The 13,078-nt window shown below is 45.1% G+C and overlaps 1 protein-coding gene across 1 annotated transcript; it reads right to left on the bottom strand.

Moving 5' to 3' along the window:
- Positions 1-3,440: 3,440 nt before the first annotated feature.
- LOC127342626 (uncharacterized) lies at positions 3,441-12,841 on the bottom strand. The gene is made up of 10 exons (XM_051368612.2): positions 12,444-12,841; positions 12,039-12,156; positions 10,639-10,735; positions 10,041-10,147; positions 7,620-7,742; positions 7,328-7,481; positions 6,379-6,439; positions 5,900-6,264; positions 4,126-5,647; positions 3,441-4,038 (listed from the first exon to the last, which is right to left on the bottom strand). Exons 1-10 carry the CDS (start codon positions 12,560-12,562, stop codon positions 3,792-3,794), a joined length of 2,913 nt encoding a protein of 970 aa, XP_051224572.1. The 5' UTR covers positions 12,563-12,841; the 3' UTR covers positions 3,441-3,791.
- Between the last annotated feature and the right edge of the window lie 237 nt (positions 12,842-13,078).

The raw sequence follows: 13,078 nt of genomic DNA, 5'->3' as shown, positions 1-13,078 counted from the left end.
CCGGGTCGTGAGCAGCTGCTGACGTCGTAGTCGTCGCGCCGCCGGGATGCGAGCAGCCGGCGGCGCCGAGGTCGTCGGTCTGCCAGGACCCGAGCTGCATCTCGCAGCCGCCGGCGTCGAGGGCGTCGCGCAGCCGGGTCGCGAGAAGCTGCCGGCGTCGTGGGCGTCGCACGGCCGGGACGCGAGCTACATCTCGCAGCCACCGGCGTCGAGGGCGTCGTGCGGCCAGGACGCGAGCTGCATCTCGCAGCCGCCAGCGTCGAGGTCATCGAGGTTCAGCCGTCCAGGCCATCTGCAGCAACGCCATGGCCGCCGCCTCCAACTTGAGAGAGTGGGATCCATGGCCTCTTCTGGTTCGAGGTTGTGGGGATTTTTTCCTGTGCAGGCGGAGATGGAGACTTGTGTTTGTGTGGATGAGAGTAGAGCGGTGCCTCTGTCCGCACGTGCGCGTGGTCCTGGCTAAAATGTTTTCACACCGCGTGATATCAATCCGACGGACGCAAACAGTGGGCACCGTGGAAAGCAAGAACGAGCCCAGCCAATAATTAGATTTTGGGCTAGATTTGGGACGCGGATGCGTCAGGTGCACATACACGTCCCTTTGCGTCGGGCCACTCGGATGGGTTTTTACCTATTTTATGTTCCCGCGGATCAAAATTGACACGTTTGGTCCATTTGCGTTGGGCCTGTGGAGATGTCCTTAGGATATCCTGAGCGAGTGATTGTTTGCGTCAGTGCTGTCAAAACAAAGGGGACTTCCCCCAAGCCGGTGGCATGATTCAAAGTGACGGGCCCACCAACAGAGACGTAATCACGGTCCAAATTTTGAAAGGAATTGCATCGTCGCGGACCCGCCGTGGGCCCATGGATGGTGCGTCTCACTGCCGCTTAGCAGTGGAACATGGCATGCACAACCTTCTCTTCTGCGATGGCCTTCGATGGTGCGCTTCAACTTTACCGCCAGTTGGGTTTCTACCCATTAAGGGAAAGCCATTAAGTGCATGCTATTGGAGACCCGCGTCAGAAATTGGATGGCCACCCCTCAGCTGTCCTTTTTAAGTGTGGATCAATGGCAACGCTTCTTGTCGTCGTCCCATTGCTCAATTCAGCGAAGCCCTCCCAATCCACCCAACAACTTCCACAAGGCACCATGAAAAAAAGGCGTTTCCATGGAGGAAGTCGAAGAACGGCAAGGCCGAGGCATGCTCGGGGAAGCCGAAGAGGTATGTGGGGCAAGAAGCTGATGTCAAAACCCGAGAGGGAGCTCCTCTTTAGCAAGTAAATCCCGAGCAACGAAACCCAGGATGACACATAACAACTACCTGAACTACCTCGCCTACATGGCCGAGGTGGCTAAGGAGGAGGGAACTCTGGACCGGCTCCCCGTCCAACCGAACGACATCAACAACAAGGCTCGCAATCCTGGTATCCCAACGGCCGGAGCCGCTGTGGCCACAACCCAGCTATGCCCAGCTGTGGCCACAACCCAGTTATGCCCTCAATTGAACCGCTTGCAGTGGCGTCTAAACCCTCGAGACGCTTTTTTTAAAACCTATTGAACAGTAACGGTAGTAGTGCTAGGTTTAGGGCTAGTTTAGGGTTTTTTTTCTACCTTCTATAAAAATATGGTACGCCTTTAGGGTACTCTTGAAAAAAAAAGTTTTTTCCATGGCACATGGCGAGATACCAATGGGGATCCTGTTGCTGGACCTCACAAGCGGCTGCCGGTGAAGGTGGTGTTGCTGTTCATTGTGCTCTAGACGGTGGAGCCGGAGATGAGTAGTGGTGCCTCTTCTACATCCCCTTCTAAGAGCAGGTCTAACAGACCCCGTAAAAGGGGCAAACCCGTATAATAACCGCCGATTTGAGGGTTTCGGCTCTACCCGGCCGTCTAGCACGCCCCGTAAAAACGGCCCCCGAATCGTTTTTTGCTGTTTTCGAGTACGGGGCGGGTCGTCGCCCCCTACTTGTGCGGGGTGGGAGCGGGGATAGTGGGTAGTGGGCGAAACCACTATCCCAATTCCGAAAGCGCGCGCGGACATTTCAGTTCCCCCCACCCGTTTTCCCCCGCGCGCCGCCGCCACCCGCGCGCCACCGCCGCAATCCGTCAGATCCGCGCCCCTCCGCCGTCCGCCGAGCCGCGTCGAGGTTCGTCGACGCCCACCGCACCTCCGCCGCACCCCCGCCGAAGTTCCGCGTCCCTCCGCGCGCGCCGCTCGCCCTCCCGCCGTGGTCTTCTCCGCCGGTGAGTATTCCGCCGCGTTCTTCTTCGTTGCCGCCGGTAAATTGGTCGGATTTGGAGCTGATGTATGGTACACCGTGGTAGATGGCTTCGGAGGATGTGCACATGGCGGATTTGGACGCGACGTCGACCGATTGGTCGTCGTCGGATTCCGACGATTCGGATATCGACGAGTTGCTCAACGACGACGAGACGGAGATGATGCTGCTCCTGTTCGGCTTGAAGCAAATGGAGGACCGCATGAAGCTGCTGGATCAGCGGAAAGGATCCGTGATGGGGCGTATGTGCATTCCGCGGAACCGCGCGCTCGGCCACGAACAGCTGATGCAAGATTATTTCGCTGAGGTACCGACCTATCCTCCCCGCCTCTTCCGTAGACGGTACCGAATGCGTAGGACTTTGTTCGAGAAAATCGTCAAAGATTGCGAGGCAAATTGCGATTATTTCAAGCAAAGAAGAAATGTTGCCCAAGTCATGGGATTTAGGCCATACCAAAAAAATTCTGCCGCCATGAGGGTTATTGCATACGGTATACCAGCAGATTATACCGATGAGTACCTTCGCATTGGTGTGCAAACAACCACGGATTGCGTGCGTATGTTTGCCAAGATGGTGATCAAGTTGTATGGAGAGAAGTATCTCCGAGCTCCAAATGAGGATGATACAAAAAGGCTCATGGAGATCAATGAAAAGAGGGGACATTTGTTATTTGTTTAATTCTTCCATTAGAACATTTGTTGACATTTCCGAAAAACAATTTGTCAAAAAACCCTGTTTTGAGGGGTTGCAAACTCGGACGAGCTAGCAGACCCTGTATCCCACCCCGTAAATATTCTGTTTTACGGGGTGAGATACGGGGTCTACTAGCTCGTCCGAGTTTTCGGTCGGCAAAAAGTGAATACAGGACCCTCTACTCGCGTTTTAAGGGGCGAAAAAATACGGGACCTGTTAGACATGCTCTAATAAGCTCGGTGGCGACCTAGATCTGATGGACTTGGACACAGCGTTCCTCTGCTCTGCTACCATCGTGCTGATGGAGGAATTGGGGAAGTCTGCTCCAAGCCAAGTTGTCGATCTGAGAGACTGAAACGTGGCGACATAAATAACCCCATAGAAGCCTACAGATTAAACGACCCACTTAAAAAATCCTCAGAATTATAGTATACTCGAAAATTCCTATGAATCAAACAACTCCACAAAAAGATAAAAACAGAGGTTATAATTCTCCAAAATTCTTATACACTCGCGTCCCAATCTCACCACAAAAAACAAGGTTTTTAAACATACACTTCCGAATGAAGCAAAGGGATGGCCTCAACAAATGCATTCTCCGAGCTGATGAGAACCATGTGCGGTCAGTTACCATGGAAATCATCGCATGGCAAATCAAACAGCAGCAAACCCTGTGTACAACAAAATCTCCCCCTCAATGAATCCTCAAAGTCAAGATTGACAAAATCGGTTTTTTGAGGAGCATTAGTTCCAACATTTCAGTTCTGAATTTCTGATGGACATGCTGGAGCGAAAATGAGATCGCCACATGTACACGTCATACAAAGGTTGATGAGGCTGTTGATGCCTCGGCTATCAGCCAGAGAGGTTGGCGTGCTTGAAGGCAAGCACCAATATCGAAGGGATGTAATTCAACCCCGTCAAATATAAGGTTTACTCCTGGTAAGACTACATATGTGCTGTCTGCATCTTCTGGCTCCGGTTTTCCATCATGGGTGGATGATCGTTCATCAGAGATCGGTATGGTTGTAGCATCATCATGCTCCGAAGAAAGGGCATATGGCCTATTTAGGTTCAGAACATTAGCCACCAATTAATTAATATGAAATGAGAAATCATAAAATCCAAAGAATGGGCAAATTCACAAATACCTGACAGTGCTCCCATCAAAGCCCAAAACTTTTGTGTGGCCTCTTTGTCGCCCACCTAGACTTGGGGCTCCTATGTTCGTTTGCGTTGACAGATCATTAGTTGGATTCCATCTGCTACTAATACTATTGATTAAAGTGCGAGGTAAATCCCTTGAGCTTCCTCGCTTGTTAAATAACTTTGCTACCGGACCAGTTGCTTGATATTCACTACAAAGTTCTCTTAGCCGTCTTCTAACATTTTGCATCACATCATAATGTTCAGTGAGATCATCTTTCTGGAGTATATGGGAAGCAACAATCCTTTCACAAACCCTCTCACATAAGTTTGGATTGAACAAAGGCATTCCAAACTCCAAACTCAAGGGCACCCACTGGTAACTTGAATGTTCGGAATGAAAGCTATCCAATTCAACAGGCCTGTTAAGTCTTAGTAAACGAAGGTAGCCAATTGTGCTCAAGTCAAATTTACTTGATATGTCTTTCAGTACTGAGGTCAATTTGAAGACCTGTTCCTTTGGCAAATTAGCTTGAGCTACCACAGCTTCAATTGAAGGATCATCATTCTTCAGGGGTAAAGGGATATCCACAGTGACAAGGTTTCCTGACGTGCTAAGATCATTTATGCCTAGCGGTTGCACCAACACAGCAGATTGTTTCAACATTGAGTTCAAGCAGTGCAAGAGTAAATTGCCCTTGACCAAATTCCCTTCGAACTTTCCTCCCAGCCCACCAACCACAGAGCCATCCCAAGACCATATCAGTGCCTTTTCACAACCAGCTAACGGTTCTGGCAGCATTCTGAAGCGTTGTCCTTTCATGAAGACAGCAGATAATGGTCCACAATGGCCTGCGGTATACAATACTAGCTTCATCCAAGGTGTCATTGAAGCATAAGAGGGTGGACCAAAATGAATTGTGCCTGAAGGACCAGGAAGAACTGAGGAAGAAGGAAGAGGAACCATTGACACAATAATGTCATAGTCACGGAGAAATAGCCGTTCCAGTGTTGCTGGAGCAAGTGAAGCTAAGCTCTCACATCGCAGGACATCAACAGTGTACTTCCTTTTAATCATTAAAGCAGTGGTGTCAGTTGAGCCATTCTCAACCTCAATTGTACCCATGTTTTCCCCACTTTCCGGTAACTCCATTGATATAGATGATGTATTTTGATCGTTACTATCTAAAACACCAGTATAGTGGTTATCCTGAGGCACTTCATCATTGCCATCATCAGTTGCGTCCTCAATGTTCACCTTGGCCAGATGGGCGGTAACATTGTCATGCAAGGGGCTTGTTGGAGTCTTTACTTCACCAGCATCATCAGTATTCTCGTTGGTAGAAACTCCACCGGACTTTAAACACTCCAAGGACCATCGCAGACTGAATGCATGATTAGCAAACTCCTCTAGCACGCCCTCGAATTTCTTTCCTTCTAAACTAGCCAGATCACTACATAGTTCCGCAATGCAAGAATCACCTAACTTTCCAGCTTCGTACAGCGTTACAGCATGAGATTTTAGACCTGCAGTAGGTTACTTAAGGTGTTCAGTACAGTATTTATTTAGGCAGCCCACTAGGTACTGCCAACAGTCATTTAAATCAGCAATGTACAAGAAAAGTCACTACATTTGTATATTATTCCTTAAAATATAGAGAAGTGAAATCTTAAACAATTGTATAGTGTATACAATGGTGCAACAAATAAATTGATGTTGAAAAGATTTCAGCTCCAAATCTAACATATTCAGTGTTACAAATAAAGAGAGTATCTAACCTGGCGATAATGAACCCATCATTAGGTATGAAGTAACATTGGCATCAACAACAAAGCCTACATGAGCAGTCCCAGAGATTTTCCTGGGTCCATTAGTGTCGATAGTAACCGACTGTGAACCAGACATTTCCGAGTTGATACTTGCATTTGAACCTTCTTCATCATCACTGAGAATGTTACTGGGAAATCCAGGTCCACCTTCATCTTTAAGTACAGAGCCAGCATCCACGAGTTTTACAGCCCAGCCCAGTCGACATGCAAATGATGCTGCTGCCTGCAGCTGATAAAGGTCAGCTTGTAAAGTTGCAGCCAATTCAGCAACTGTAGCATTAGCACTTGACACAACAAATACAGCATAAAGTAGCCTGCAATCAAGAAAATTAGGGTAATGAATTTGATGGTAATACAGCATTAGTACTGAGATATACTTGAATAGGAAATGAAGGTCATCATGACACAGAAAAATTGTCAGAACTTACTCTTCAATCGGGTCTTCATAGGATTGATCCTTGTTAGAAACAAAGCCTTCAAGCCTAGAAACTGAACAAAAAGAAGCAATATGGTAACCTGAATATAAGTTTTCTTAGCACAAATCACGACACATGCTTATTACTTCAATAAAAGGAACAAGCTCAGACGCCCTGTTTACCATTATTCCTATAAAGGAAGCCCGATTAGGGTATTTTGATATATTACCAGTAGCCAAGTTTAGCAACATTCCATTGGCACCATTACATTAAAGTGTACTCGCTCCATCCCATAATATAAGACGTTTTAGCAAGCTGTTTTAGCTTTCCAAAACATCTTATATTATGGGACAAAGGTAGTATCTTCTTTCTAACAATAATAACACAGTGAGCCATCCATATTACAATGAAAGACCATAAAGGATCCTCTTCTAGAAAAAGCCTCATCTGCCATCCTCCCATGCAATTTCTATCTATCATGTTCCATTTTGCTATCAAATACATAGAAGATTCAAAATGTTAAAACCTTTTATCCAACTCTCTTGTAGCTTTTTTGTACAAACACAGACTAGGTCATACAGCACAGAATCTACTTTGTGTCAGTGTATACGCTATGTTGTGGGACCGAATTAGTATCCTCTAAATCAGGAAATACCAGTACTTCTCTAAGATGTACCTTGGCTGGGTTAAATGCTGAACACATATCAAATTTATGCACTGGGGTTTTGTACCAACTATAAGTTTGGTCTGCGCCAGACATAAGGATTTTTTGAAAAAAAAATCATTTAGGTCATAACTTGACCGAACAGGGAAAAGGCTGTCCAAAATATTTGACGACAGATACGAGAAAATATATCACATACATCCTTGTCAGCATGAACAGACTCAATTTAACACTAGACCATTTAAACTCAGCATTCCATAATTATCTTCAAAAACATTTCATGAATTTGATGAATACCTTTGAAGCGGTCATCAGTGTAAACAGGCACATCAAAGTACACTAACCCTCTTTTGTAGAAGTCATTTACAATCTTCGGATCAAAAAGAACATATGAATTGGCTTCCTCTTTGCATATTTTGTCTATGGTTGATGTTTCTTCTTCTGAAAGTTTCTACAGTACATCAATAATCATTAGTTCTTATCGGTCCTACATAAGACTTCACAAAGAAATGATAGCTTCATATCGAGTGAACAATAAGATGCAGACATAAAATATTATATGCAAGAGAGAGATCATGGCAAACCTGACCTTGAACTCTTCCAATGTAAAATTAACAAGACAAACTCCCCACCAAGGTTCGATTGGAAAGTCCACAGGCTGTGTAGGCAGTAAATCTTTTGCGATTGATTTGTTCAGTTTCCACATTAGTTTCTGAAGAATTAAACAGAAGAAAACCATTAATTGCTACAATATCAATCTTGCAGCAGGGTAGTGTTTATGAACATGAAAAAATCTCTATGTATACCAAGAGCAAATATAACCTGGTATTCATGGCTTCCAGCATGAAACGGACTAACCAAATAGGACATTCCTGACTTTCCGTATGAACTATACCTGACTGGTCACAAATGCCCAATGATCGAGTATAACGCATAAGACCCAAATTGTATACAGCTCAAATTTACTAAAGATTTCCCATAAAAACTAGAATTGACTTAGAATTGTGTATCTAAACACGTGTACTTATGGTCCAGGATTATGTTACCCTTTTAGCTAAAAATATGTTGTAGTCTTATAGATACCACCGAAGCTTTAAACCATGTATTATAGATCTATGTATACATAACTTAAAACTAAGATGATCAACTATATTCAGGCCTCTATGGTTCACAGGCCACTAAAAACATAGGGATGTGATATAAATGCATGTGCAAACAGAAGATTTTGAAACATAGAAATTTAGCTCATAGTTCTTGAATGTGCAAGCGGAGGATCTAAAAGAACAGGAATTTACCGCATCTTTCAGAGAACATGCAGAAGCATGTCTTGTCATTACAAAGAGAAGCAAACCAAATTTACAAGAATCCTGCCACCAAGGTCTTCTTCATCCTAAAGGAAAGGGACAACACAGCACTAAAGCTAGCAACACAGACTCAAGCCTACTTCTACAGAATTATCCTCTACGCTCAAGTGGGAAACTGCAGTGTGTTTCTTCGTCCTCCAAGCAATGAGAAAATCACCAAGAAAAACACAGAAAGCAGAACTCGACCGCCAATTCAAAGGATCACTAGCCCAAGTAGCATCTGAATATGCCCGAAGCTGTAATGAATTGGAGAGATGGTCCCACAAAGATATCGTAGAACCCAAAGGGGGTGAACTCAAGTGGGAACAAAACAAACTGACTCAGAATGAACCGGATAAAAAATATCAGAGGAGTTGTGGCTAGATAGACAAGACTCCCAACAAGATGGAAATAGCCAGTCAGGGCAGAAAGAGGGTCACCATCAGAAGCTCAGAGAATCAGAGATGGACACAGAACTCCATTGGAATCTCAACTGTACGCTCACCACTAAGAGCAGCACGAGAAATAAGATCCCGACGATGAAGGCATTGTGCCTCTGTTTTTTTACTCTTTTAAACTAAACAAAGTCAACCTCAGCAAGGAACAGAGTTGCACACGCCCAATTCGAGGAAATCGACGGCAGCCGTTGCTGGAGGGGTATGCTCCGCAGGAGGCTGCCAATGGTGAGGAAGAGGCGACGGCGACAGCCTACAGGGAGAGTGTGGCGGCGCCCAGTGTAGGTTAAGGCGAGAATGGTGGCCAGCAGGACAGAGAGCACTGGCGGCAGTGCCAGACTCTGGTGGAGGAAGAGACACCTAGAAGCAATGGTCTAAGCCAGCGGTGAAGGCGCCGACGGGAGACTCGCTGAAATGACCAACGGAGAAGTCGCTGCAGGCTTGCAGCAGCCAGGGGTCACTGCAACGTGGAGCAACACGGGATGGAGACGCAGGGACTTGATGCTTCAATCGTGGCGATCTTGATCTTGATGTTGATCTAGCTTGGTGGAATTCGAGCAACATAACATGCAGAAATCTGCATCGGGGCTCAGGAGCCTTGGGATGAAATTTGTACGGCCGAGGCGGACAGAGACCGAAATCAATCTGAAAACAACAAAGAATCCAAACCAAAAACGAAGTCGATATGTAGTGGAAAAAAAACCTAGGGCTCATGTTGGGAAATATGCAACTTGTATTTCCTGGAGGCCACTGGTCAATGTGTACGCACATACAGGTGTGGTAGCAAAAACCCTTATACACTTCGCATGGTGGTTCATGCAACCAACGACGGTAGGCATGAACCCAGCGCTTGACTTCTATGAAACCTTTGATTTCATAGAAATGTTATCGATTTGTTAGGGTCCGTTTGGATAACAGAGTTGAAAAAGGGAATACAATTTAGCTACTAATTCCAGTTTCATGGAAATTAAAAGTGGAGATCAATTTCAAATCAAAGTGTAAGATTGCAACAGAATTTGGTGCTCAATGCTGCTATCACAATGGGGGGTTATGGAATTTGTCTGAGTGATTGGTACAAATCAAACAAACATTTAAGGAAAGCCTCCACAGATTGCAATCCTATTGAAGCCTATGTACGATTCACATGATTGAAAGAGCGAGTGATACCATTCAAATAAAGTCATGAGAACATCAACAATTGTACAGTACTACCTTTGATCTGCATTTGTTCATAATATCAATAAATTCATTTCTTCCAACTCCAGTAAGCCTTAGGGCATCAGCAGCAGTGAAGTTTGGAATACTATCATATGGTTGTTCTGCAAACATAGTAACACATGTCAGAAGATATACGTGAATGTTATTCATGAAAAGCAACTTAAAATCTTGACGGTTGTGGTATTCCACCTCATTGTTTCAACGTGGTTATTAGCTTACTATTGTTATTGGCAGAAACATTAAGAACAGAATGTCCCATTGCTGGGATGTTGACTGCACAAATTTAAATAGTATAATACTTAAGATCCCAGAAACTGATCCATGCAATATGTGGATATTTCAGGTTGATACAAGCTTATCAGTACATTGCCTGGTTCCGCAACTTACAAAAATAGAAAGGATAAAAATAAAATATTCCGGACAACTTGGGATACCAGCAAGTATCAGATAATCAGAGCAGAGGATGCCCCGAACAATGTGGAATTTTTCCAGCACAAAATAAAAAACAGATTAAGATTGATCTGAATTACAGTACATATTACTGGTACATATAGAATGCTTCCAAAGAATATTGCTGTTAACAACCGATTACCGTTCTTCATAGTTTCAAACAGGATGTCACAGTAATATCTGAATGGTGAGATCCTCAAAACTCGGCATATATAGTCTGCAAGATGATAAGGATATAGCTGCAAAACATTGTGTATAAAGTAAGATCATTGCAGTTTTTAGGTCAACCATTTAACATAAGAGAGCAGTGTTTCTGACAAGTTGGGTTAGACCGGTTCCCATTACATAAACATGAGCATGAAGCAATTACAGAATTTTTTCGATACGGGGTACACCCCAGCCTCTGCATCAATCGATGCATACGGCTCTTTATTGACTTTATTGAAGCAATTACAGAATAAATGATAGAAATTGTAACTGGCAAGATACACAATGCAAAACAAAGTTTATGGAAATAAATAAAGAGTAACTTGCATTGTGAGTGCAACAGATAGTGTAGTAGCTGCAACTAATTACTTAAATGTGATAATTACTCACAAGTTAAAAAAATTGACTATTGCTCATTTTGGTAACAAAACTTGATTAGTTTGTTCCGCAAGGTCAAGGTAACACCTGGCTTAAGCTCACTTTGCCATGGCCTGACGAGTCTAAGTACTATTTGTGGGCCTCTTGGAATTTTGAAAAACAAAATCATTGTACCTAGCCATAACATTTTCTTCCTCCTCCCTGTTCCCATTCTTGTGAATTGTCATTCGTCTTCTCAGAGCAAGTGAGCATGGAGAAAAATGAACAGGCTGCGACTTTAGAGATGGAGAACATTCGGCTGCTAACGCCAAGAATCGGCACCTGATGCAGGTTAGATTGCTTTGTTCTACTGCAAAGCAAACGGGTCTATGCAGATCACCCTTTCTCCACACCTGTGACCTAGGCTACGATATCACCATGACTGTTGAACTGCACGTAGAGCAGTGCCAGTGATAAGGGGTTGCCATTCTCTCCTCCAAATTGACCTCATATGTGTCTCTGGAATCTCAGATGACACTTACAGTTGAAGACTTGGTGTGGAGAAAGGGTGTAAGCATCTTGCAGGAATTGGTGAACCCCCCTTGAAGGAGGCTGATGGTGCAGAAGATGCGAAATGTAGAGAAAAGGTGCAGCAATCAGGAGGGAGACAGCAGGGGAGAGAAATGTTATGATATGTTCAGCGGGTAGTGTTTTGCAAAATTCCAAGAGGCCTGCACACGACAGTTAACACTTAGGATACTGATTAAGCTGTATTAGTGTAGGTGGTACCTAATTGATCAAGACTGCACTCACTGATTGTTATGGGACCAAAATGAGCACTTGTCCAAGTTCTGTGACTTGGTTGTGTACCCAGCACAAAATTATTGTATCCACGGTGCAATTCAGTCATCAACATGCTAGCTAGTAGATTGTTATCAACTGAGATGTAACAGGAAATGGGAAGTGTAAGGAACATACTGCAAGATTCCGCCGGAGATAGCGCATCATTTCTTCATAGTATTCCCCTTCTCTGTAAACTCTACGGGCAAAGCAGGTATTCCATTGTAATCGTTTTCGGATGCAATAATCCACAATCCTGACACCAAAATTATGAGCCCAGTGTTACTCCAAAGAAGTTAACTGTGTATCAACAACAGGAATTAGGATACAAAGAAACATGAAGTAGTACAAGGGAGTTATTCGAGAAGGCCTCTAATGAAGGAACCAATTACATGGTATAAGCATAGACTAGACATCAACTCGAAGCGGCATTAAGTTTTACTGATGTAGTATCATTTCGAGCTCAAAAGCAGCCACCAGGGGTTGCAGTTTGCATCCATGGAGATGGAGGTGAAGTGGTAGGGGAAGGTTGGCAGTAGGTACCTGCGATGCCACTCGTCCTTGGTGTGGAGCGTGGACTGGAGACGCTTGGGGAGGGACTCCCAGGGGCACTCCTCCCCGATGGCTTTGACGACCATCTGCTCCTCGACGGCCGCCGACATGGCCGGGGCGGGGGATGGGTTGGTGGGCGGGTGTGGTGTGGTGGATCTGACCCCGGAATGAGATCACGATCTCGCGTTGGTGAGAAGTCGGAAGCGGAAGAGGAGGGATGATGGAGTGGGGACGTGCGACGCCCCCTGCCGCTGCCGGAAGGAAGCTGGAAGCCGGTGCGAGCTTCCGGCTGTGCCTGTGGTGCGTCGGTATGCTGGCTGAGGGACGGAGACGGAGGCTCCTTCCTTTCCTTGTCCGGCAAAACAAAACCGCAGACGAAGCCTTGAAACTGGCCGACCCACCGTGGTCAATCGTTTTCCTCTTCGCGGCTACAAGTCCATGCTGCTCTTTTTCTCGAAACAGTACAATCAAATACTTTTTTTTTTTGAAAATACCAATATATTAAGCTAGCAAGCCGCCTCATTAAAAACCTTCCAGTCCCCTTCGGTACCTGGTAAGGAAAAGAGTGCGTCTGAAACTTGCTGCTGACATTAATGTTCGATTACATCATTGCTCAAAAGAGCTAC

The sequence above is a fragment of the Lolium perenne genome, chromosome 3, assembly GCF_019359855.2.
Source record: "Lolium perenne isolate Kyuss_39 chromosome 3, Kyuss_2.0, whole genome shotgun sequence".
In the NCBI taxonomy this organism is placed as follows: Eukaryota; Viridiplantae; Streptophyta; class Magnoliopsida; order Poales; family Poaceae; genus Lolium; species Lolium perenne.
The sequence above is the reverse complement of the archived record's forward strand: the minus strand, read 5'-3'. Positions and strand labels throughout refer to the sequence as shown.